At 43.3% G+C, this 27727-nt stretch overlaps 1 protein-coding gene across 1 annotated transcript; it reads left to right on the top strand.

The window, feature by feature from the left end:
* Positions 1 to 27727, top strand: LOC311150690 (histamine H3 receptor-like; the record flags this gene model as incomplete). Its single annotated transcript, XM_084188200.1, has 3 exons — positions 1 to 247; positions 835 to 1001; positions 26936 to 27727. The coding sequence occupies 3 exons, from the start codon at positions 1 to 3 to the stop codon at positions 27725 to 27727; spliced, it is 1206 nt and encodes a 401-aa protein (XP_084044326.1).

The following is a 27727-nucleotide window of genomic DNA, read 5'->3' as shown; positions in this document are numbered from 1 at the left end:
ATGGGGGGAGATCAACTCGATGCCAACGCGAGCTGGAATTACATTCACAACAACTCAACCAAAATGTGGAGCGACAACGCATTCACAGCGCCTGTCATGGTCATTCTTCTGATGATGATGGTAACTTTGGTGGTTGTGATAGTTTTGGGAAACGCTTTGGTTATTTTCGCCTTTAAAGTAGACAAGAGTCTGAGGAGGCAAAGCAACTATTACTTCTTGAATCTCGCTATATCGGATTTTCTTGTTGGTGAGAACATTTATGATTATTAAATTAAGTACATAGTGATTGCATGTTGAAGACGTCATGTGCATTCATTTTCTTATTTATTGTAATGAATTGGTCTCTGTGTGTGTGTGTGTGTGTGTGTGTGTGTGTGTGTGTGAGAGAGAGAGAGAGAGAGAGAGAGAGAGAGAGAGAGAGTACAATAAACAGTACAATATGAGGAATGTTATTTGTGGACCTCAACACAGCCTGATGTTAGTGGTACAGACTCCCATTAAAACATCGTTATAGACAGTAGACAAATGCAGAGTTGAATAAAAACATTTAATAAAGCGTAAAGCGTAAGACTAACAGGTAGCCTAGCGGTTAGAGAAGCCAGATAGCAACTGGACCGTTGCCATTTCGAATCCTGGGTGCCCAGCGTGGCAGCTCCACGCACCAATAAAAAATAAATACAAGAAAAAAAAACATGTGTATGTATGATGTGTGTCTTTCAGAGGGGTTGGGTTAAAAGCCGAAGTCAAATTTCGGTTGGACCTTGTGTGCGATTGACCAATAAAGTGATCTTAATAAGTGCAATGCCTCTCCTCTCTCCCCATCTGGTTTTCCAGGGGCATTCTGCATCCCAGTGTACATCCCATACATCCTGACAGGGAGATGGATGTTGGGCAAAGGACTGTGCAAACTGTGGCTGGTCATGGACTACTTGCTCTGCACTGCCTCTGTCTTCAACATTGTCCTGATCAGCTATGACCGCTTCCTCTCTGTCACAAGAGCGGTGAGTAGGAACCTTATGGCCTTGAATTAGTTATTTGGAATGCCTTGAGAGGGGGATACCATACACACAATTGTCAGTTCTTAAAGCCCCCATGCAGTCTTTTTCATTTTATTTATGCATCATCACTGTATGTCTATTAAATCACTGTGTGTTTATTTCATGAAAATAACTCCAAATATGTTTTGTATAATTTGTATATACACTACCGTTCAAAAGTTTGGGGTCACTTAGAAATTTCCTTGTTTTCGAAAGAAAAGCATATTTTTTTTGTCCATTAAAATAACATCAAATTGATCAGAAATACAGTGTAGACAATGTTAATGTTGTAAATGGCTATTGTAGCTGGATACGGCTGATTTTTAATGGAATATCTACATAGGCGTACAGAGGCCCATTATCAGCAACCATCAGTCCTGTGTTCCAATGGCACGTTGTGTTTGCTAATCCAAGTTTATCATTTTAAAAGGCTAATTGATCATTAGAAAATCCTTTTGCAATTATGTTAGCACAGCTGAAAACTGTTGTGCTGATTAAAGAAGCAATAAAACTGGCCTTCTTGAGACTAGTTGAGTATCTGGAGCATCAGCAATTGTGGGTTTGATTACAGGCTCAAAATGGCCAGAAACAAATCACTTTTTTTCTGCAACTCGTCAGTCTATTCTTGTTCTGAGAAATGAAGGCTATTCCATGCGAGAAATTGCCAAGAAACTGAAGATCCCGTACAACGCTGTGTACTACTCCCTTCACAGAACAGCGCAAACTGGCTCTAACCAGAATAGAAAGAGTGGGAGGCCCCGGTGCACAACTGAGCAAGAGGACAAATACATTAGTGTCTAGTTTGAGAAACAGACGCCTCACAGGTCCTCAACTGGAAGCTTCATTAAATAGTACCCGCAAAACACCAGTCTCAACGTCAACAGTGAAGAGGCGACTCCGGGATGCTGACCTTCTAGGCAGAGTTGCAAAGAAAAAGCCATATCTCAGACTGCCAATCTTAATCTTTTCTTTTTATTGGCCAGTCTGAGATTTGGCTTTTTCTTAGGTCAGTTAGGATCACCACTTTATTTTAAGAATGTGAAATGTCAGAATAATAGTAGAGAAAATTATTTATTTCAGCTTTTATTTATTTCATAACATTCCCAGTGGGTCAGAAGTTTACATACACTCAATTAGTATTTGGCAGCATTGCCTTTAAATTGTTTAACTTGGGTCAAACGTTTCGGGTAGCCTTCCACAAGCTTCCCACAATAAGTTGGGTGAATTTTGGCCCATTCCTCCTGACAGAGCTGGTGTAACTGAGTCAGGTTTGTAGGCCTCCTTGCTCGCTCATGCTTTTTCAGTTCTTCCCACAAATTTGCTATAGGATTGAGGTCAGGGCTTTGTGATGGCCACTCCAATACCTTGACTTTGTTGTCCTTAAGTTATTTTGCCACAACTTTGGAAGAATGCTTGGGGTCATTGTCCATTTGGAAGACCCATTTGCGACCAAGCTTTAACTTCCTGACTGATGTCTTGAGATGTTGCTTCAATATATCCACATAATTTTCCTTCCTCATGATGCCATCTATTTTGTGAAGTGCACCAGTCCCTCCTGCAGCAAAGCACCCCCACAGCATGATGCTGCCACCCCGTGCTTCACGATTGGGATGGTGTTTTTTTCGGCTTGCAAGCCTCCCCCTTTTTTCCTCCAAACATAACAATGGTCATTATGGCCAAACAGTTCTATTTTTGTTTCATCAGACCAGAGGACATTTCTCTTTTGGCTTTTTTATGGCGGTTTTGGAGCAGTGGCTTCTTCCTTGCTGAGTGGCCTTTCAGGTGATGTCGATATTGGACTCGTTTTACTGTGGATATAGATACTTTTGTACCTGTTTCCTCCAGCATCTTCACAAGGTCCTTTGCTGTTGTTCTGGGATTGATTTGCACTTTTCGCACAAAAGTATGTTCAACTCTAGGAGACAGAACGTGTCTCCTTCCTGAGCGGTATGACGGCTGCGTGGTCCCATGGTGTTTATATTTGTGTACTATTGTTTGTACAGATGAACGCGGTACCTTCAGGCATTTGGAAATTGCTCCCAAGGATGAACCAGACGTGTGGATGTCTACAATTTTCTTTTGATTTTCCCATGATGTCAAGCAAAGAGGCACTGAGTTTGAAGGTAGACATTGAAATACATCCACAGGTAAAGCTCCAATTGACTAAAATGATGTCAATTAGCCTATCAGAAGATTCTAAAGCCATAACATCATTTTCTGGAATTTTTCAAGCTGTTTAAAGGTGAGAGAGGCCTGTAATTTTCATCATAGGTACACGTCAACTATGACAGACAATATGAGGAAAAAAAATCCAGAAAATCACATTGTAGGATTTTTAATTAATTAATTTGCTAATTATGGTGGAAAATACGTATTTGGTCAATAACAAAAGTTTCTCAATACTTTGTTATATACCCTTTGTTGGCAATGACACAGGTCAAACGTTTTCTGTAAGTCTTCACAAGGTTTTCACACACTTGTTGCTGGTATTTTGGCCCATTCCTCCATGCAGATCTCCTCTAGAGCAGTGATGTTTTGGGGCTGTCGCTGGGCAACACAGACTTTCAACTCCCTCCAAAGATTTTCTATGGGGTTGAGATCTGGAGACTGGCAAGGCCACTCCAGGACCTTGAAATGCTTCTTACGAAGCCACTCCTTCGTTGCCCGGGCGGTGTGTTTGGGATCATTGTCATGCTGAAAGACCCAGCCATGTTTCATCTTCAATGCCCTTGCTGATGGAAGGAGGTTTTCACTCAAAATCTCACGATACATGGCCCCATTCATTCTTTCCTTTACACGGATCAGTCGTCCTGGTCCCTTTGCAGAAAAGCAGCCCCAAAGCATGATGTTTCCACCCCCAAGCTTCACAGTAGGTATGGTGTTCTTTGGATGCAACTCAGCATTCTTTGTCCTCCAAACACGACGAGTTGAGTTTTTACCAAAAAGTTATATTTTGGTTTCATCTGACCATATGACATTCTCCCAATCCTTTTCTGGATCATCCAAATGCACTCTAGCAAACTTCAGACGGGACATGTACTGGTTTAAGCAGGGGGACACGTCTGGCACTGCAGGATTTGAGTCCCTGGCGGCGTAGTGTGTTACTGATGGTAGGCTTTGTTACTTTGGTCCCCCTGTGTGGTTCTGGGATTTTTGCTCACCGTTCTTGTGATCATTTTGACCCCACGGGGTGAGATCGAGGGAGATTATCAGTGGTCTTGTATGTCTTCCATTTCCTAATAATTGCTGCCACAGTTGATTTCTTCAAACCAAGCTGCTTACCTATTGCAGATTCAGTCTTCCCAGCCTGGTGCAGGTCTACAATTTTGTTTCTGGTGTCCTTTGACAGCTCTTTGGTCTTGGCCATAGTGGAGTTTGGAGTGTGACTGTTTGAGGTTGTGGACAGGTGTCTTTTATACTGATAACAAGCTCAAACAGGTGCTATTAATACAGGTAATGAGTGGAGGACAGAGGAGTCTCTTAAAGAAGAAGTTACAGGTCTGTGAGAGCCAGAAATCTTGCTTGTTTGTAGATGACCAAATACTCATTTTCCACCATAATTTGCAAATAAATTCATTAAAAATCCTACAATGTGATTTTCTGGATAATTTTTTCTCAATTTGTCTGTCATAGTTGACGTGTACTAATGATGAAAATTACAGGCCTCTCTCATCTTTTTAAGTGGAAGAACTTGCACAATTGGTGGCTGACTAAATACTTTTCTTCCCCACTGTATATATATATATATAATATATATATATATATATATATATATATATATATATATATATATATATACATACATACATACATACATACATACATACATACATACATACATACATATATACATACATACATACATACATACATACATACATACATACATACATACGTACATATAGTACCAGTCAAAAGTTTGGACACGCCTACTCATTGCAGGGGTTTTCTTTATTTTTACTATTTTCTACATTGTAGAATAATAGTGAAGACATCAAAACTATGAAATAACACATATGGAATCATGTAGTAACCAAAAAAGTGTTAAACAAATATATTTTATATTTGAGATTCTTCAAAGTAGCCACCCTTTGCCTTGATGACAGCTTTGCACGCTCTTGGCATTCTCTCAACCAGCTTCATGAGGGATTCACCTGGAACGCATTTCAATTAACAGGTGTGCCTTGTTAATTTGTGGAATTTCTTTCCTTCTTAATGCGTTTGAGCCAATCAGTTGTGTTCTGACAAGGTAGGGGTGGTATACAGAAGATAGCCCTATTTGGTAAAAGACCAAGTCCATATTATGGCAATAACAGCTCAAATAAGCAAAGAGAAACGACAGTCCATCATTACTTTAAGACATGAAAGTCAGTCAATCTGGAACATTTCAAGAACTTTTAACGTTTCTTCAAGTGCAGTCGCAAAAACCATTAAGCGCTTTGATGAAACTGGCTCTCATGAGGACCGCCACAGGAAAGGAAGACCCAGAGTCACCTCTGCTGCAGATGATAAATTCATTAGAGTTGCCAGCCTCAGAAATTGCAGCCCAAATAAATGCTTCACAGAGTTAAAGTAACAGACACATCTCAATATCAACTGTTCAGAGGAGACTGTGTGAATCAGGCCTTCATGGTCGAGTTGCTGCAAAGAAACCACTACTAAAGGACACCAATAATAAGAAGATACTTGCTTGGGCCAAGAAACACGAGCAATGGACGTCAGACTGGTGGAAATCTGTCCTTTGGTCTGATGAGTCCAAATTTGAGATTTGAGATTCCAACTGATGTGTCTTTGTGAGACGCAGAGTAGGTGAACGGATGATCTCCGCATGTGTGGTTCCCACCGTGAAGCATGGAGGAGGAGGTGTTATGGTGTGGGGGTGCTTTGATGGTGACACTGTCAGTGATTTATTTAGAATTCAAGGCACACTTAACCAGCATGGCTACCACAGCATTCTGCAGCGATACGCCATCCCATCTGGTTTGCGCTTAGTGGGACTAACATTTGTTTTTCAACAGGACAATGACCCAACACACCTCCAGGCTGTGTAAGGGCTATTTACTAAGAAGGAGAGTGATGGAGTGCTCCATCATAACCTAGCCTCCACAATCACCCGACCTCAACCCAAGTGAGATGGTTTGGGATGAGTTGGACCGCAGAGTGAAGGAAAAGCATCCAACAAGTGCTCAGCATATGTGGGAACTCCTTCAAGACTGTTGGAAAAGCATTCCAGGTGAAGCTGGTTGAGAGAATGCCAAGAGTGTGCAAAGCTGTCATCAAGGAAAAGTGTGGCTACTTTGAAGAATCTCAAATCTCAAATATATTTTGATTTGTTTAACACTTTTTTGGTTACTACATGATTCCATGTGTGTTATTTTATAGTTTTGATGTCTTCACTATTATTCTACAATGTAGAAAATAATCAAAATAAAGCGCGGGCCGCCAGTTGGGGAACCCTGGTCTAGACTCTAGAGCAGGGGTCTCATTGTTTATTTTTATAGCTTTTAAAAGGCACATTCTTCTCTTCTCCTCTACCCCACAATTTGTCCATGGGTCAATGCACATGCACATATAGGGGTCTACCTGTGCAGAGCACATTTCACTTTGCCCTTCCAGCCTCTAAAGTGCCCTTTTGGGTGTTGGTATAATTTCCCCTAAAATGTTATTTTTTTGTATACATGTCTTTTCATTGTTGTTAGCACCCAGTTGTGCCTTTTTCCCAGTTAGCCCTGTATGGAGATTGCATGCGCCAGGTATTCAATCATGCATGGCTTGAGATATGCGGTCACTGGTCGAATGTGTGTAGCTAGTTACCTAGTTTAAATATCAACAGTACTGCCACAGCAGCATAACATTTGATTAACACTCGAAAACAATATATAAAAAAAGATTTGCTGTATGGTGCATTCAAAATGTATTGTAGTTGAGTCGCTAGCCTAGGCTACTGCTCAAATGTTTCTGTAATAGGCCTACATGTTTCTCTCTTGTGTGGTGTTTTGATGCAGGTTTTGTTTTCTGGATATTCATTGTCAAGCTTTAAAAACAGAAGCCAGACTGCAACATTTTAGTAGCCTAGCTAGGACTGTGGTATATGTCAGAGACCTGGCCGTGTGGTGCCAGGACAACAACCTCTCCCTCAACGTGACCAAGACAAAGGAGATGATTGTGGACTACAGGAAAAAAAAGAGGACTGAGCACGCCCCCATTCTCATCGACGGGGCTGTAGTGGAACAGGTTGAGAGCTTCAAGTTCCTTGGTGTCCACATCACCAACGAACTATCATGGTCCAAACACACCAAGACAGTCGTGAAGAGGGCACGACAAAGCCTATTCCCCCTCAGGAGACTGAAAAGATTTGGCATGGGTCCTCAGATCCTCAAAACATTCTACAGCTGCACCATCGAGAGCATCCTGACTGGTTGCATCACCGCCTGGTATGGCAACTGCTTGGCCTCCGACCGCAAGGCACTACAGAGGGTAGTGCGTACGGCCCAGTACATCACTGGGGCCAAGCTTCCTGCCATCCAGGACCTCTATACCAGGCGGTGTCAGAGGAAGGCCCTCAAAATTGTCGAAGACTCCAGCCACCCTAGTCATAGACTGTTCTCCCTGCTACCGCACGGCAAGCGGTACCGGAGTGCCAAGTCTAGGTCCAAAAGACTTCTCAACAGCTTCTACCCCCAAGCCATAAGACTCCTGAACAGCTAATCATGGCTACCCGGACTATTTGCACTGCCCCCCCACCCCATCCTTTTTACGCTACTGCTACTCTGTTAATTATTTATGCATAGTCACTTTAACTCTACCCACATGTACATATTACTTCAACTATCTCAACTAGCCGGTGCCCCCGCACATTGACTCTGCACCGGTACCCCCCTGTATATATACCCTCCCTACAGTTATTTTATTTTACTTCTGCTCTTTTTTTCTCAACACTTTTTTTGTTGTTGTTTTATTTTTACTTTTTTTGTTAAAAATAAATGCACTGTTGGTTAAGGGCTGTAAGTAAGCATTTCACTGTAATGTCTGCACCTGTTGTATTCGGCGCATGTGACCAATAAAATTTGATTTGATTTGATATGTCTGTACACTTTCCCTCCGCTACGTGCTGTAAACAGGGCATACAAAAGCAGTGCAATTGAAGTTGAAATCAACGATGCGAGCGCACCAGGCTGTAATTTCATAAAGTATATGACACAACTGTTGACTCGTTTATACTTGCTTGTGTGTCCTATTCGGCCCGCGGGCCTTGTGTTTGACACATGTGCGCTAGCCTATTAGCCACGTTATGACTGGTTTGTGATCATTGCCCTTGCTAGTTTGATTGTATTGACATTCCCAGCCTTAGTTACAGTCGTCCGTTTTTGTTCAAAATATTGAGTAATTGAAACTGAAACAGTGCATCCCGAATGGCTGGAGGCAGCAACAATGTACCAGGCCAGCTGTGATTTACAACCTGATAGCAATATTTTTTGGACTACAAATAAATGTATTGGTGAATTATATTAATCATGCATTGAACTGCATCCATCTATTCTGCCAACAATGCCTTACTGTATGTCATTAAATGTTTTGTCAAATATGACCTATTTTTAAAACCTCTTATAAAGTTGGTTTTGAAGCATAAACTGGGAATTTGATATTGTTGACTGATATTAGGATTATCTGTTTGTTTTATATCTGTAAAGGTTCCACTTTAAATCACATCAGAAGACAATTTTTTTAGGTACAAAAAAAAATGAACAAATATGGATTTTGGAGTGTAATTCCCCTTTGATTGCACATCTAATGAGAAATGTGTCAGTCTAAGGATGTCTGTTGTTAGGCCTACTGCTGCAGCACGTCATGGCAGAGATTGTAAAACAATGGCCACCCAATTGATACAAATAATCATGATATAGTTATGTCAGGTAAGCCTACATTGCAGTTAACATAACATTTAATTGAGAATGTTTTTTGGGAAACCCACAAGACGGTTATCATTAGCATCGCTAACTGGCTACATACGGAGTGATAACAAACGTGCACACCAAACAGACAGACGGGCAATATTGCTGGAAATTAATTGGCAGATATTGTGTTACGTTTGGGATTTTAAGTAGGGCTGGGAATTGCCAGGGACCTCAGGATACGATAATATCACAATACTTAAGTGGTGATACAATATGTATTGCGATTCTATACTGCGATTTAATTGCAATTTGATGTTCCAAACATATTGCTCACTAATGTCTGCTTCAGAGAGACTAGAGAGAGCATGAGAAAATGACTTTTGATCAGTCAGGGAAATAAAAGTGCTGAAAACATATTGGCTCACTATTTAAAAAGACGATGGAGAACAAGCTATAGGATGAAAAATACCTGAGTTTTGGCGCCGGTACAGCCGACTAGCGCTAGATAACGCTACCTACAGTAGCAAAAACAAATAAAAAAAATACATGGTTTTTACAAATAATAATATACTTGAAGTCAAATATCAATATATTGTTCCAAAATAATATTGCGATATGCAACTGTATCGATTTTTCCCCCATCACTAATTTTAAGCCAATAGTGGCTAACCAGTGGTGGGATAATGTCAATGTGGCTTTGATTGGATAGTAGCCGGGAGCTTTATATTTATGACAGTTTGCGATGGAACAAATGAAAAAGATTAATGTACTTACAGAATTGCTTGGCAAGCTACTCATAGGTCGGCTGCGAGCTACTGGTAGCTTGCAATCTACCTGTTGTAGACCCCTGCTCTAGAGCCTACCCCGCTTACCCCTTCAATTTAGGAGGATACATTTAGGAGGATGGACAAGCTGAAATTCCAGGCATCTTTTTCAAACAGCTCTTACACAGAAACGGCATTATCATCATTTTCACAATTTCAGAGTGTTATTTCGACCTCATAGTATGGAAATATCATAAACAAAGCAGGGAGATCATGTTTTTTACACTGTATCGCATTAGTGGATACTCACACTGCTCTCAGGGCAGGTCTGTCAGTTTTGACTAGAAGAAGTTACTTTTCGTAGCAGGTTAGAACAGGTTAGGAGAGTTAACGTGGCAGGTTAGGAAAATTAACATGGCAGGTTGGGATAATTAGGTTAAAGTTAAGAAAAGGGTTAGGGTTAGCTAAAATGCTGAAATTGTCCAAGACGCGACTCAAACATTTCAAGCTACAACCAGGCCTGCCCTGAGAACAGTCTTGGTTTCCACCTATGTGAAGCTGCATTTTTTTACTGCACTGCCCCTTTAACTCTTGTTGTTGGTTGCCATTGTTTTCATTTTGCTTGACAACATGCAGAGGAAATGTTGTCTCAGACTGAGAGAGAGGTGAGAGACTGAGAGAGAGAGAGAGAGGGAGACTGAGAGAGAGAGAGGAGAGACTGAGATTTTGGTAAACCATTCCACACATTCTCTGGAACATTTAGGCACTTAAACCTCAGTGTTGTTTTTCTAAGAACCAAACAAAGTGCTGAATTACTAGTGAAAGGGTCAAGAGTCTGTCATCCTGTCAGGTCCTGACATTAGTCAACCATTGGCCTTCTGTCCGTTTTTGGCTAACTCACCCGGGTCATGGGCCAGGACTGTGCCCAGGGGTGAAAGTAGATTTAATTTCTTTCCGGTACGGGACCTCAAAAAATTGCCCATAACAGGCCCGGCCCTGGACGTTCTGCCTGCCTCGGATGATTTCTGTATTTTGAAAGTTACATACAGTATCTTCAAAACTTGATCGCTGACAAGCAAAACATTTTGGGACTATGTTAACAATGGACTAATGAAACAAATACCAAAAAATAGTTTTTGGGTGGCGTTTTCCTTTAAGGAGTGCATGGGGACAATATTGGAGGATTTGGCTATACCGACAACTCTCTCCTCATTAATAAGTTAATTATTTAAAAAGTGTCTGTCTCATGACATTGTAATTAATTTGGTCTCCAGTGTATGGGCTACAGAAAACCACATAGGCTACTACTCTTTCTACCACAGGATACATAATTTATGTTAAATTAATTTGATGGAGCGTTGGTGGAGCGGTGCAGCGCTGTGTCTCCAACAGAAACCTGTAAAGGCGCGCTGGGCATGGACAAGCTAAATATTTTGCGCCTCTGCTTATCATGGGGCGGCATCAGCGCTCACCAAAATAGCCCTCATGCCACTGAGTGAGAGAAGTTATTGTTTTTGGCCAGAATAATGTGAGGTGTTATGTGTTGTTGGAGGTGCGTCTTGGTCAGTTTAGCTCGGAAAATGCCGCCCTCGTCAAACTGCCGCTCTAGGCGGCTGCCTGATCTAATGGGCGGGCTGGACGTGGGGCCTAATCGTATAATTACATTTAGCATCCCTATTAATTCAATTGCATCTCTGTGGGCCTAGTCATCAAGATTTGTCATAAAAATGTCCTTTTATTGTGGCATTAACACAGCCGGTCATGATATTTTCATCTGATTGTCAAACAATCACTTCAAAGGGCTCCTTTACTAGGCTACCCGCACACGTTCATCCACTTGCAACATACACTACATCACCAAAAGTATGTGAACACCTGGTCATCGAAAATCTAATTCCAAAATCATGGGCATTAATATGGAGTTGGTCCCCCCTTTGCTGCTATAACAGCTTCCACTCTTCTGGGAAGGCTTTCCACTAGATGTTGGAACACTGCTGTGGGGACATGCTTCCATTCAGCCACAAGAGCATTAGTGAGGTCGGGCACTGATGTTGGGTGATTAGGCCTGGCTCGCAGTCGGCGTTCCAATTCATTCCAAAGGTGTTCGATGGGGTTGAGGTCAGGGCTCTGTGCAGGCCAGTCAAGTTCTTCCACACCGATCTCAACAAACCATTTCTGTATGGACCTCGCTTTGTGCACGGGGGCGTTGTCATGCCGAAACAGGAAAGGGCCTTCCGCAAACTGTTGCCACAAAGTTGGAAGCACAGAATCGTCTAGAATGTCATTGTATGCTGTAGCGTTAAGATTTCCCTCACTGGAACTAAGGGGCCTAGCCCGATCCATGAAAAACAGCCCCATACCATTATTCCTCCTCCATCAAACTTTACAGTTGGCACTATGCATTCGGGCAGGTAGCGTTCTCCTGGCATCCGCCAAGCCCAGATTCATCCGACGGACTGCCAGATGGTGAAGAGTGACTCATCACTCCAGAGAACGCATTTCCACTGCTCCATAGTCCAATGGTGGCGAGCTTTTCACCACTCCAGCCGACGCTTGGCATTGCGCATGGTGATCTTGGGCTTGTGTGCGAACTGACTTGTTAAAAAGGTGTCATCCTATGACTGTGCCACATTGAAAGTCATTGAGCTCTTCAGTAAGGCCATTCTACTTCCGATGTTTGTCTATGGAGATTGCATGGCTATGTCCTCGATTTTATACACCTGTCAGCAACGGGTGTGGCTGAAATAGGCGAATCCACTAATTTGAAGGGGTGTCCACATACCTTTGTATATATAGTGTATTTCCACATTTCAGTGTCCTCCTCTAACCACATCGCATTTTGGAGCGTAGGCTATAGGCGCACCACCCGTTCCTACCACCCGTTTTCAAGTCCATTCGCTCATTTTTCCTGCTTCTGAAATACATACGTAATGATAAATAATGGTGTAATAGCCTACAGTTTTTTTGACATTTTGTTTTCATTATTTTGATAGGCTCATGTTTTACCGGTACGGAGTACCCCCACTATTTATTCTGCTGGGTCGCCGTACCGGACCGTACCGCCTTACTTTCACCCCTGACTGTGCCACTCTGCTACCATCCCGGAGGTGCCCATCTGGACAGGTTAATCATTCATGACCTCCCAAACCCCCCACCACCACCTGAATCCCGGTGCCAACTCTAATTATATGCCTCCCCCTGCCCAATGATGTAGGCAGAAAACTAAAGACACTTTTCAACTTTAGAACTCCTGTCCTGGTGTGGGCTTCTCCACTTCAGCCAGGGGAATGTGGTTTCAAATCCTGAAAAGCTTGGCCACCATTCCTTAAAAATAATATTAAAATAAATGATAGGGAACGCATCTTATTAGGCCACTCACTGAACTGTCACAATCAGTTAAACCATAACAATTACAGCACAAAATGTCTTAGCCGTAAGTAATCTGTGATGTGTAAAACTTTCGTACCAAACAACACCATCTCTGAATTCAGGCTTTCAGAAATGGGCACAGACAGTGTCACCGGCTTTCATTATGCCAATTTAAATCATTTGCAGCATCAGTGACTGTATATGCATATGCCAGGTGACTGATCGTGCCTTCTCTAGTGTCTTACTCACCCACTGGGCACAGACGTCAGTTCAACGTCTAGTTTTGATTTACATTTGGTTGAGTTGTCAACTAACGTAAATTCAACATGAAATCAACAGAAGATTTTACCATGTCATTGGATTTAGGTTAAACAACGAAATGCCCTTACGTTAGTTTTCCATGTTGATTCAATGTCATCACATAGATTCTTTGGGTTGAAATGACGTGGAAACAACGTTGATTTAACCACCCCCCCCCCCAGTTGTATGAGGTGAGGCAGACTAAAGAGAGAGGGATGCTGTGTACAATGTTCTGTTTTGTTTCACCAGAAGACTGGGTGAAGTAAACTCTTCACAGGACCCAATCTGAATTCAAATGACCAGATACCTATTCTGACCCAGCTGGGAGAATAAACCTGAAAGGTCAAGAAGTCATTCCCCTCTTTTACTGGCTGAAGCAAAACCTGTGGTCATGTTTGTGCAGAGCCATATGACTGTGCAGAACCATACTTTTATAGAGTCCTTGGTATACAAGAGTGCAAAGAGGTCTATGGCTGTAGGCTAGTTGAGGTGTACTAGGGGAAACATTTAGCGGAAGTTTCAATTCATTGTAGATACCACTACTTATATAATGATGTAGATGCCAAAGCGTTTTCCGCTGACCAAATGTTTTGATTATGCCCAGACCGGCGCGCACTTCAAGATAGACTATCGATGAGTGTTGTTGAGCAAGATGATCGAGTATATTGACAGCATCTTTAGGTCTGTGTGAGTGTGGCATATCGACCATATTTGAGTAGGTTGCTTCTGTTGGCGAAGTGACCAGCAAAGGACATACTGAAGATGCATACTGAATTAAAATAAATTATAGGGAATGCATGTATCAGATACCTTATTAGAACACTGACTGAACTGTCACAATCAGTTTAACCATAACAATTACAGCACAAAATGTCTTAGTAGTGAGTCATATGTGATGTGTAAAACTCCTATTTTAGCAACACAATGTGGCAAAGAGCCTAGAAATATTTGTATATATTTAAACCGACTGGCTCTCGTACCAAACAACATCATCTCTGAATTCAGAAATGGGCTCAGACAGTGCCACCCACTTTCATTATGCCAATTTAAATAATTTGCACCATAAGTGACTGTATAAGCATATGCCAGGTGACTGATCATGCCTTCTCTAGTGTCTTTGTATGAGGTGAAGTACACAAAGCACAGTAGACAAAGGAGAGTGATACTGTGTACAATGTTCTGTTTTGTTTCACCAGCACAACACTTAACATCAGAGGCATGGATACAAATGACACTAGAGAGGCAGAGGCTCTCCTTTAAGCCAGATGACATTATGCTTTGATCATAGACATCCTCCAGTTTCTATGATCCTCTCCAGTTTCCCTCCAATCAATCAGTAGAGAAGTAGAGAGAAAGAGATGGTCGGCGGCCAAGGAGCAGCATTTTGCCTTAAAACACTTTCCTCCCAACTTGAAGTAGAAGTGGCAGGCCGTCACATATTGTAGAGCATCTGAAGTGAAAAGGAAAGATTGGGATCAAGATGGAGATGGAAGGTCAGGACAGGCTGGGTCAAGTTGAGCTTTTGCCTGTGAAATTGGATAAAATCTAAGAGAGCATGTTGAAGAACCTCATTGAAGCTCAGGAAGCAGACTAGGCTGAGGGGATGTACCAAGACACCTCCATAGAAAGCCCTCCCCTACAAGACTAGGGCCAGGACTTGTTACTGACCATATGACCTGACCAGAAAAGACTCTGGCACCTATAACTCCAACCCCTATACACTACCTGGTACGTGGTCACATGGTCCTGGTCACTCCCTAGTATTAGCAAGCCCCTGAGGGTTAAAATACAAATTAAAAGGTGGACTGTGTACATTTAGCCATATATTACACATTGTATTTAAATACCAGAATGTTTACATTAAGATGTGGGGGTGTGCTTAAAGTTTCATCCTCAATAACCAGGTTTCCATCCAACCTTTTTATGGAAGTAAAGTACATATTGGATAAAAAATGTCATGACAGGCCTGATGGAAACAGCAAATTTGTCTGTAAACTTTCCAAATGTCGCCAAAACAAAATACGCCAGAAGGTGGGGTCTTTTTGTGTCTGTAAAATTAATTATGTGAGAAATGCCTGTGGAAACGCTTTTATGCGCAAATATCACATCGAAGTAAACTTGGAGTCACGCGATGACATTTTGTGTGGTCCTCCAACTACGACTTGGGAAAGCATGCATTTTATTAGGCTACAGATGAAATAAGTTATGATTAACTTTACAGGGTGGTGGAAGTGCAAGCTTGATGCTCCTTTCCAATAAATATCTAGGGTCTTATTCTGGTGACATGATGATCAATGCTTGGCTGCTGTCCTTAATAATCTCATCATGTAGACTATACCCTCACTGTATATGCGAGCTGTTGGCTAGAGCGCACGTGCCAATACCAGAGTGGGCACATTCACTATATAATGCAAAAGAAATTGGTGACAAAACCATCAGTAGAGTTGAAAATGTGATGGAAACCCATTTGACTTGTATTTTCTATTCGGTACATGGGAATTTAACGGCAAATGTTATTTTTATGTGCACTATGTCATCCCGCACAGCCTTTTATCCACAACAAGTCAATTTGATGGAAACATCTCTGGTGGGAAAATTTGCATATTGTTTTTATGCGTATTTGAGAATGTTTACATGAAGTTTGCAACGCCAGGGTTGTGGGTTCGATTCCCACAGGGGGTATGAAAATAAATAAATAATGTAAGTCGCTCTGGATAAGAGCGTCTGCTAAATGACGTAAATGTAAATGTAAATGTAAGATCTGTCGCCATTTGGATGGAAACCTAGCTAGTGTGTACAGTGCCAGTAACCAAGTTTCCATCCTACAGATGAAATAAGTTATGATGAACTTCACAGGGTGGTGAAAGTGCAAGGTGATGAGCCTGATGCTCCTTTCCAATAAATATCGAGGGTCTTATTCTGGAGACATGATGATCGATGCTTGGCTGCCGGTTGACAAATAAAAATAGTCTTGCTCTTTTGTCCATAATAATCTCATAATGTAGGTAGCCTACCCGCATTGTACCTGCCAAGACCAGAGCGGTCACATTCGCTATGTAACACAAACATTTTTTTGACAGAAAGAAGAGTTGAAAATGCGATGGAAACCCACCCCCTAGAGTCTATTGACGTACCGGTGCGTCAATCTAAATAACATAATAAAAAAATCCCCATCAAAAATATGTCAGTTGAAGCTAGAGATATCTGTTTGCATGGGCTCCGTCTCAATCCACTGCATCCGCCTATGTCGCCCTTATGCATCTGCGGTGGAAAGTGTCAGAGCTACAGAGCTTTTTGTCAGACCAGGAGACATCCCAAAAGTATTCTCACGGAAACGTCTGTAGCATCCGACGGTGTTCTCCATTTTGTCTGAAGTCGGTAATGCAGATGTGCCAACTTTTGTCTGTAGCGTCCGAACCATTTGGGCTACAACTAATATGACCCCATTGTAGAAAGGGGAGACTCTCACAAACACAATGGTGTTCACCCCCACAAGTGTCATAGGACTTGTCTAAAGGTAACCCATACAAATGTATGGAGGTAGTTTTGTGCCAACAAAAATAAGGGGTTAAATATGTGTAAAAAAATATATATTTCCTGAGCTTTCTTATATCTCCTAGATATAGGACAGACACTTCAAAACGTTATTCCTTATGATGTAATTTTTTGACCGTTTTTTTGCCATTTATAAATGTGTTATTCAGTGTGTTTCTATGGGCTATAGCAGTGATTCCCAATCTTTTTTGGTTACTGTATCCCCAACAGAATTTTGCTCTGTCAGGAGTACTCCTGAAGTACCCCCTCATGTGCATTTTACCAGTAACCCTATGGACTCATTAGTCTTTTCATGTACCCCCTGTGGATAGGCCAAGTACCCCCAGAGGTCCTAGTACCCCTGGTAAGGAACCACTGAGCTATAGTAATAAAGGCCAAATTTAATATTTTACTTACAAAATATATATATATTTTTACACCTAAAGAGATCCTAAAGTTCCAAATCAAATAGCTAAATGATCCATGGTAAGATATTCTTAAAACAATTCCATATGTCAGCTAAGAACCCCCCACCCTTACACTTTTAAGAAATTAACTTGTATTTGTTATTTGGACTACGTCACTTTTTAAAATAATTTTTATGTGCACTACTGTACGTCATCACGCACAGCCTTTTATTGTTTTTATGCAGATTTTAGAATATATTCGCATGAAAATATGTCACCAATTGGATGGAAACCTATCTACTGTGCCTAAAAAATACACGTTTAAATAACCTCTATAGGAGTCTGTGAAAGGAGCAGTGCTGTGCCAGGGAGTGTCACGCCCTGACTCTAGGGACTTGTATTTGTTGAGTCAGGGTGTGTATTTTCTGTGTTGGGTTTCTCTATGTTAGTTTCTAGATCATTTAGATCTATGTTGGCCAGGGTGGTTCCCAATCAGAGGCAGCTGTAGCTCGTTGTCTCTGATTGGGGACCATACTTAGGTAGCCTGTTGGCACTAGTGGGTTGTGGGATCTTGTTCCGTAAAGGTATGTTGTTTGTATGCTACCTTGGACTTCACGTTTCGTTTGTTGTTTTGTTGTGTGTTTAGTCGTTAATAAATATGAATGCATATCACGCTGCGCCTTGGTCCTTCTCGTTCATGAACGATCGTGACAGAAGATCCCACCAATCCTGGATCAAGCAGCGTGACGAGGAGAGAGGATGGACTTGGGAGGAGATGAGCGAGAGTCTGGCAAGAGGGATGGAGGCCATGATCACGGGGGAGAGACAAGCCCCAAAACATTTTAGGGGGGGGGCTCACGCCGTGGACGACGAGGCAGCAGGAGGCCGCGATAGAGCGGTTCAGCCATTTAGCAGAGGAGGCCGCCAGATTAAGGGGGTCATTGGTTCAGAGGGAGCAGAAGGAAAGTGTAGAGGCACGGCGAGAGGAGCTGGTTAGGCAGCAGAAGGAGCGGGGGTTAATGAAGGAACCCAGTCCCGCTCCTCGCACCAATCGAGTGGTGCGTGTCGCCAGTCCGGTCCGGCCCGTTCCTGATTCCCGCACTAAGACAGTGGTGGGTGTTCCCAGTATGGTTCGGCCCGTTCCTGCTCCTCGCATCAAGCCAGTGGTGCGCATCGCCAGCCCGGTCCGGCCTGTTCCTGTCCCTCGCACCAAGTCAGTGGTGCGCGTCGCCAGCCCGGCCCGGCCTGTTCCTGCCCCGTGCACCAAGCCAGTGGTGCGCGTCGCCAGCCCGGCCCGGCCTGTTCCTGCTCCCCGCACCAGGCCAGTGGTGCGCGTCGCCAGTCCGGTACGGCCCGTTCCTGCTCCCCGCACAAAGCCAGTGGTGCGCGTCGTCAGCCCAGTCCGGCCCGTTCCTGCACCCCGCACCAGGCCAGTGGTGCGCGTCGTCAGCCCAGTCCGGCCCGTTCCTGCTCCCCGCACCAAGCCAGGGGTGCGCGTCGTCAGCCCAGTCCGGCCCGTTCCTGCTCCCCGCACCAAGCCAGTGGTGCGTGTGTCCAGTCCGGCACGGCCGTGCCTGTTCCACCGGTGCCTGGTCCGGCACCGGTCAGCTGCTCCACTCCGGAGTCAGAGCAATCCGCTCCACCGGGGTCAGTCCAGCTCCAGTCAGCGGCTCCACTCCGGAGCCAGAGCAGTCCACTCCACCGGTGCCTGATCCAGTTCCGGTCAGCGGCTCCACCCCGGAGCCAGAGCAGTTCGATCCACCGTCGTCAGGTCCAGCTCCAGTCAGCGGTTCCAGTCCAGACCCAGACGTCAGCCCCTCTCCAGGTTCGGGGTCTCCCACACCAGGGTCCACACAGGGCGTGGTACTTCGTGGGAGGAAGGAGAGAGGAAGCAGCGCGCCAAGGTCCAGACCAGACCAGGGGCGCAATGGGGAGGTGGAGAGTAAGTGGTGGTCACACCCGGAGCCGGATCCGCTCCGAGGCGAAATGCCCACCCGGCCCCTACCCTGTTAGGTTTATGTGGCGCGGTCGGAGTCCGCACCTTTGGGGGGGGGGGGGGGGGTACTGTCACGCCCTGACTCTAGGGACTTGTATTTGTTGAGTCAGGGTGTGTATTTTCTGTGTTGGGTTTGTCTATGTTAGTTTCTAGATCGTTTAGATCTATGTTGGCCAGGGTGGTTCCCAATCAGAGGCAGCTGTAGCTCGTTGTCTCTGATTGGGGACCATACTTAGGTAGCCTGTTGGCACTAGTGGGTTGTGGGATCTTGTTCCGTAAAGGTATGTTGTTTGTATGCTACCTTGGACTTCACGTTTCGTTTGTTGTTTTGTCGTGTGTTTAGTCGTTAATAAAAATGAATGCATATCACGCTGCGCCTTGGTCCTTCTCGTTCATGAACGATCGTGACAGGGAGTAGATAGTGCCAGCTATCCCAGGTTGTTGACAGGAAGGAGAGATGGATGATGATGGTGGTATTACTGTAGGGACCTAGTGTTTTCAATGCCACACAGTTTCTATTTGAGACACCATGGAACCTTTCTGTCCTTTCAGGAAGGCTCCACTTTGATTTTGTCAACAAAATAATACTTCCTTAATGATGCTGTTATGGCAATCATCTTGAACGGAGTCCTGTATGGGTTTGTATTTGGTAGCTACAGTTACAGATACCCAGGACCGGACCTGGCCATAAGCGACATAAGTGGTCGCTTAGCTTACCCCTACCAAATTTGTTCAACTGTTTTCCATCCTACAAATTTGTAATAGGCAAAGGCTTTGATTTCTTGACAAACAGATGGAAAAGGGGTCTTAGAAAACATCTACCAGAAAAAGTCTTAAAAGGTATTAGAAATACATAAACACAATAATGTTTAAGTAAAGGTTTCTGTTACCAAAAACCCACATACAGTGGGGGAAAAAAGTATTTAGTCAGCCACCAATTGTGCAAGTTCTCCCCCTTTAAAAGTTGAAAGAGGCCTGTAATTTTCATCATAGGTACACGTCAACTATGACAGACGAAAATCACATTGTAGGATTTTTAATGAATTTATTTGCAAATTATGGTGGAAAATAAGTATTTGGTCAATAACAAAAGTTTCTCAATACTTTGTTATATACCCTTTGTTGGCAATGACACAGGACAAACGTTTTATGTAAGTCTTCACAAGGTTTTCACACACTGTTGCTGGTATTTTGGCCCATTCCTCCATGCAGATCTCCTCTAGAGAAGTGATGTTTTGGGGCTGTCGCTGGGCAACACGGACTTTCAACTCTCTCCAAAGATATTCTATGGGGTTGAGATCTGGAGACTGGCTAGGCCACTCCAGGACCTTGAAATGCTTCTTACGAAGCCACTCCTTCGTTGCCCGGGCGGTGTGTTTGGGATCATTGTCATGCTGAAAGACCCAGCCACGTTTCATCTTCAATGCCCTTGCTGATGGAAGGAGGTTTTCACTCAAAATCTCACGATACATGGCCCCATTCTTTCTTTCCTTTACACGGATCAGTCGTCCTGGTCCCTTTGCAGAAAAACAGCTCCAAAGCATGATGTTTCCACCCCCATGCTTCACAGTAGGTATGGTGTTCTTTGGATGCAACTCGGCATTCTTTGTCCTCCAAACACGACGAGTTGAGTTTTTACCAAAAAGTTATATTTTGGTTTCATCTGACCATATGACATTCTACCAATCCTCTTCTGGATCATCCAAATGCACTCTAGCAAACTTCAGACGGGCCTGGACATGTACTGGCTTAAGCAGAGGGACACGTCTGCACTGCAGGATTTGAGTCCCTGGCGGCGTAGTGTGTTACTGATGGTAGGCTTTGTTACTTTGGTCCCAGCTCTCTGCAGGTCATTCACTAGGTCCCCCCGTGTGGTTCTTGGATTTTTGCTCACCGTTCTTGTGATCATTTTGACCCCACGGGGTGAGATCTTGCGTGGAGCCCCAGATCGAGGGAGATTATCAGTGGTCTTGTATGTCTTCCATTTCCTAATAATTGCTGCCACAGTTGATTTCTTCAAACCAAGCTGCTTACCTATTGCAGATTCAGTCTTCCCAGCCTGGTGCAGGTCTACAATTTCGTTTCTGGTGTCCTTTGACAGCTCTTTGGTCTTGGCCATAGTGGAGTTTGGAGTGTGACTGTTTGAGGTTGTGGACAGGTGTCTTTTATACTGATAACAAGTTCAAACAGGTGCCATTAATACAGGTAACGAGTGGAGGACAGAGGAGCCTCTTAAAGAAGAAGTTACAGGTCTGTGAGAGCCAGAAATCTTGCTTGTTTGTAGGTGACCAAATACTTATTTTCCACCATAATGTGATTTTCTGGATAATCTTTTCTCAATTTGTCTGTCATAGTTGACGTGTACCTATGATGAAAATTACAGGCCTCTCTCATCTTTTTAAGTGGGAGAACTTGCACAATTGGTGGCTGACTAAATACTTTTTTCCCCACTGTATCTTCAATATATTATTTTCTCTCCCTCATGAGAAGGAAGGATAATAAAAGATCACATAAGTAACAAATAAAGGTAGAACTATCAATTAGTTTGTGTTTTTACTGATATTTTGTTTATGAATTATTAAGTGATTTTAAAAAATCGGTAACGGAATTTCTACATTTGAATTTGCTTCAATGGGAAATCATAGTACTCACAAACCACAGTTGGATCACCTGCTACTGTCCTCCCTTCCACTGGCATACTGTTATGTTCAGCTGATAACGGTTTTCTTCCTCTTTCTGTCATCTGGTGGTCAAAGCAAGAGTGTGAAAAGTCTGGACAACCCCTCCCTCTCCCTCTTCTCTCTCACTCTCCAGTTAATGTCACCTCTCCCTGATCATGCTGACACCTATCCATGAGCCCCCTCTCTTTCCATTTACTGTAACTAGCATCCTCACCCACTGAGCACCGAGACGTTCATTAACGTTGAAAAGTAGTTGAAATTCAGTCAGTCCGACCTGGCCTTGATTTCAATGTCCACAGAAATAGTTTTTTGGTCCGGTCTGGACCAGCCTTGATTTTAACATCCAAAGGTCCAAACATAGACGTCCATGATTGATTAAGATTTGGTCCAAATGTACAGTACCAGTCAAACGTTTGGACACACCTACTCATTCAAGAGTTTTTCTTTATTTTTACTTTTTTTTTTCGGTTGTAGAATAATTGTGAAGACATCAAAACTATGAAATAACACTTATGGTATCATGTAGTAACCAAAAAAGTGTTAAACAAATCAAACTATATTTTATATTTGAGATTCTTCAAATAGCCACCCTTTGCCTTGATGACAGCTTTGCACACTCTTGGCATTCTCTCAACCAGCTTCACCTGGAATGCTTTTCCAACAGCCTTAAAGGAGTTCCCACATATGCTGAGCACTTGTTGGCTGCTTTTCCTTCACTCTGCTGTCCGACTCATCCCAAACCATCTCAATTGGGTTGAGGTTGGGGGATTGTGGAGGCCAGGTCATCTCATGCAGCACTCCGTCACTCTCCTTCTTGGTAAAATAGCCCTTACACAGCCTGGAGGTGTGTTGGATCAAAACAAATGATAGTTCCACTAAGCCCAAACCAGATGGGATGGCGTATCGCTGCAGAATGCTGTGGTAGCCATGCTGGTTAAGTGTGCCTTGAATTCTAAATAAATCACAGACAGTGTCAGCAGCAAAGCACCCCCACACCATAACAACTCCTCCTCCATGCTTTACGGTGGGAACTACACATGCAGAAATCCTCTGTTCACCCACACCGCGTCTCACAAAGACACAGCGGTTGGAACCAAAAATCTCACATTTTGACTCCAGACGAAAGGCAAATTTCCACCGGTCTAATGTCCATTGCTCGTGTTTCTTGGCCCAAGCAGGTCTCTTCTTCTTATGGGTGTCCTTTAGTAGTGGTTTCTTTGCAGCAATTCGACCATGAAGGCCTGATTTACACTGTCCACTCTGAACAGTTGATGTTGAGATGTGTCTGTAAGTTGAACTCTGTGAAGCATTTATTTGGGCTGCAATTTCTGAGGCTAGTAACTCTAATGAACTTATCCACTGCAGCAGAGGTAACTCTGGGTCTTCCATTCCTGTGGCGGTCATGAGAGCCAGTTTCATCATAGCGCTTGATGGTTTTTGCGACTGCACTTGAAGAAACTTTCAAAGTTCTTGAAATGTTCTGTATTGACTGACCTTCATGTCTTAATGTAATGATTGACTGTCGTTTCTCTTTGCTTATTTGAGCTGTTCTTGCCATAATATGGACTTGGTATTTTACCGAGTAGGGCTATCTTCTGTATACCCCCCTACCTTGTCACAACACAACTGATTGGCTCAAACACATTAAATTAACTTTTAAGAAGGCACACCTGTTAATTGAAATGCATTCCAGGTGACTACCTCATGAAGCTGGTTGAGAGAATGCCAAAAGTGTGCAAAGCTGTCATCAAGGCAAAGGGTGGCTATTTGAAGAATCTCAAATATAAAATATATTTTGATTTGTTTAACACTTTTTTCGTTACTACATTAATCCATATGTGTTATTTCATAGTTGTGATGTCTTCACTATTATTCTACAATGTAAACATTTTTAAAAATAAAGGAAAACCCTTGAATGAGTAGGTGTGTCCAAACTTTGGACTGGTAGTGTATGTTTCACAAGTTTGGACAGCACAGTACATAACAGTACAGCACAGTACAGTACAGAAAATTAGAGTATAGTTCAATACATTACAGTACAGTACATTACAGCACAGTAGAGCACAGTAGAGTACATTAGTGCTACTGTGCTGTAATTTGATGTCCAAACTTGTGAAACATAGACGTCTATGATTGGTTCAGATTTGGTCCTATCCGGACCAACCGAATTCGGTCTTGTTTGGTGGTGGAGCTCGTTAAAGTAATAGCCAGTGTGGAGAATGTTACCCAAATATGCAAAGGGAGATATTGTATATTTCTACCTTTGTGTACCTATTTAGGATACAGAACCATGAAGAGAATGACATTAATATCCATAACTATGCATTTCTGTGTAGTAAAGATCAGGGACCCCATGATGAAATTCCGTTACTACAATTCTGTTACCGGGTGTATATTATTATTATTATTATTATTATTATTATTATTATTATTATGTAGTTCAATAACCAAAATATATATAGCTGACACCCCATTATTTCTGCAGATATCTTTGAATCTTAATTTGGAGAAGAAAGCCCAAAAAATTGTCAAAGACTCCAGTCACCCAAGTCATAGACTGTTCTCTCTGCTACCGCATGGCAAGTGGTACCGGAGCGCCAAGTCTAGGACCAAAAGACTCCTTAACAGCTTCTACCCCAAAGCTATAAGACTGCTGAACAATTGATCAAATGGCCACACTGACTATTTACATTGACACCCACCCATTTGTTTTTACACTGCTGCTACCCGCTGTCTATTATCTATGCATAGCCACTTTACCCCTACCTGCATGTCCAAATTACCTCGACTAACCTGTATCCCCGCACATTGACTCGGTACTGTTACCCCCTGTATATAGCCTCGTTATTGTTATTTTATTGTGTTACTATTTATTATTTTTTACTTTATTTATTTGGTAAATATTTTCTTAACTCTTTCTTGAACTGCATTGTTGGTTAAGGGCTTGTAATACAGTGAGGGAAAAAAGTATTTGATCCCCTGCTGATTTTGTACGTTTGCCCACTGACAAAGACATGATCAGTCTATAATTTTAATGGTAGGTTTATTTGAACAGTGAGAGAGAATAACAACAAAAAAATCCAGAAAAACGCATGTCAAAAATGTTATAAATTGATTTGCATTTTAATGAGGGAAATAAGTATTTGACCCCTCTGCAAAACATGACTTAGTACTTGGTGGCAAAACCCTTGTTGGCAATCACAGAGGTCAGACGTTTCTTGTAGTTGGTCACCAGGTGTGCACACATCTCAGGAGGGATTTTGTCCCACTCCTCTTTGCAGATCTTCTCCAAGTCATTAAGGTTTTGAGGCTGACGTTTGGCAACTCGAACCTTCAGCTCCCTCCACAGATTTTCTATGGGATTAAGGTCTGGAGACTGGCTAAGCCACTCCAGGACCTTAATGTGCTTCTTCTTGAGCCACTCCTTTGTTGCCTTGGCCGTGCGTTTTAGGTCATTGTCATGCTGGAATACCCATCCACGACCAATTTTCAATGCCCTGGCTGAGGGAAGGAGGTTCTCACCCAAGATTTGACGGTACATGGCCCCGTCCATCGTCCCTTTGATGCAGTGAAGTTGTCCTGTCCCCTTAGCAGAAAAACACCCCCAAAGCATAATGTTTCCACCTCCATGTTTGACGGTGGGGATGGTGTTCTTGGGGTCATAGGCAGCATTCCTCCTCCTCCAAACATTGCCAATGAGCTCAATTTTGGTCTCATCTGACCACAACACTTTCACCCAGTTCTCCTCTGAATCATTCAGATGTTCATTGGCAAACTTCAGACGGGCCTGTATATGTGCTTTCTTGAGCAGGGGGACCTTGCGGGCGCTGCAGGATTTCAGTCCTTCACGGCGTAGTGTGTTACCAATTGTTTTCTTGGTGACTATGGTCCCAGCTGCCTTGAGATCATTGACAAGATCCTCCCGTGTAGTTCTGGGCTGATTCCTCACCGTTCTCATTATCATTGCAACTCCACGAGGTGAGATCTTGCATGGAGCCCCAGTCCGAGGGAGATTGACAGTTCTTTTGTGTTTCTTCCATTTGCGAATAATCGCACCAACTGTTGTCACCTTCTCACCAAGCTGCTTGGTGATGGTCTTGTAGCCCATTTCAGCCTTGTGTAGGTCTACAATCTTGTCCCTGACATTCTTGGAGAGCTCTTTGGTCTTGGCCATGGTGGAGAGTTTGGAATCTGATTGATTGATTGCTTCTGTGGACAGGTGTCTTTTATACAGGTAACAAGCTGAGATTAGGAGCACTCCCTTTAAGAGTGTGCTCCTAATCTCAGCTCGTTACCTGTATAAAAGACACCTGGGAGCCAGACATCTTTCTGATTGAGAGGGGGTCAAATACTTATTTCCCTCATTAAAATGCAAATCAATTTATAACATTTTTTTGATGTTATTCTGTCTCCTACTGTTCAAATAAACCTACCATTAAAATTATAGACTGATCATGTCTTTGTCAGTTGGCAAACGTACAAAATCAGCAGGGGATCAAATACTTTTTTCCCTCACTGTAAAGCATTTCACGGTAAGGTCTACACCTGTTGTATTTGGCGAATGTGACAAATAAAGTTTGATTTGATTTGGAGCAGATATTTAAGGATTTTTGAAAACTTGTTCACTGAGGGAGATTTTCCCTAAATTCTGTTACCAAACTTTGCATCTGAACAGTTCTTCCAGTAAATGTGTTTTTGTAAAATGTTCTGTGTAAATAGTTAAAAGTAGTAATTGTGCATAAAGTTGTATGGTTTATTGAACTTTGAAATCAATGGTTTTTGTTTGGCATACATTTTAAGTAACAAATCTGAGTCTCAGCGCAATTCAGTTATCGTGGAATTGCCCTTTACAAACCAACATCTAGACAGAATGAGTCATAATAACACAGCAAAGCCCAAAAGAACCAATCATGTTCATCATCTTTGCCTCTTGTTTCTATGGTTTCCGCCAGGTGAGCTACCGTGCCAGACAGGGCATGACCCACCGAGCCATCATAAAGATGATAGCAGTCTGGGTCCTGGCCTTTCTCCTCTATGGCCCTGCCATCATCTTCTGGGAGCTGGTGGTGGGGAAGAGCCGCGTCCCGGAGGATGAATGCTACGCTGAGTTCTACTACACCTGGTACTTCCTCCTCAGTGCCTCCATGTTGGAGTTCTTCTCCCCCTTAATCTCTGTATCCTTCTTCAACCTCAGCATCTACCTCAACATCCGTCGGAGGAGGCTCCGGAACAGAGATGAGGCTAGTGGACAGGCCTATGCGCCCGATGGACAGCCCTCTCACCTGGGGAGAGGGGAATGCCTCCGCCTCACCTCCCTCTTCTCCCGGAACTCGGTAGTGGTTAAGAAGCTGTCTAGCGCTGTGTCGGTACAGGAGAGGGGATCAGGCTCAGGGTCCTTCCACTCCCAGACCTTCCATCCCCCCTTGGAGCGGCAGGACACCTCCTCCACTAGGGGCACCCAGCGCAGCTGCCTGTCAAGGGACAAGAAGATTGCCAAGTCGCTGGCTGTCATCGTGTGTGTATTTGCTGTGTGCTGGGCGCCCTACACCCTCCTGATGATCATCAGAGCCGCCTGTAAGGGACGCTGTGTCCAGCACCACTGGTACGAGGTCACCTTCTGGCTGCTGTGGCTCAACTCAGCCATTAACCCTTTCCTCTACCCGCTCTGTCACAGCAGCTTCCGCAGGGCCTTCGGCAGGATCCTGTGTCCCAGGCAGAGGTCAGCTCAGCTGGCCACCAACTGA

The sequence above is a fragment of the Coregonus lavaretus genome (genome assembly GCF_964263955.1).
Source record: "Coregonus lavaretus genome assembly, chromosome: 23".
NCBI classification, from domain to species: domain Eukaryota; kingdom Metazoa; phylum Chordata; class Actinopteri; order Salmoniformes; family Salmonidae; genus Coregonus; species Coregonus lavaretus.
The sequence above is the reverse complement of the archived record's forward strand: the minus strand, read 5'-3'. Positions and strand labels throughout refer to the sequence as shown.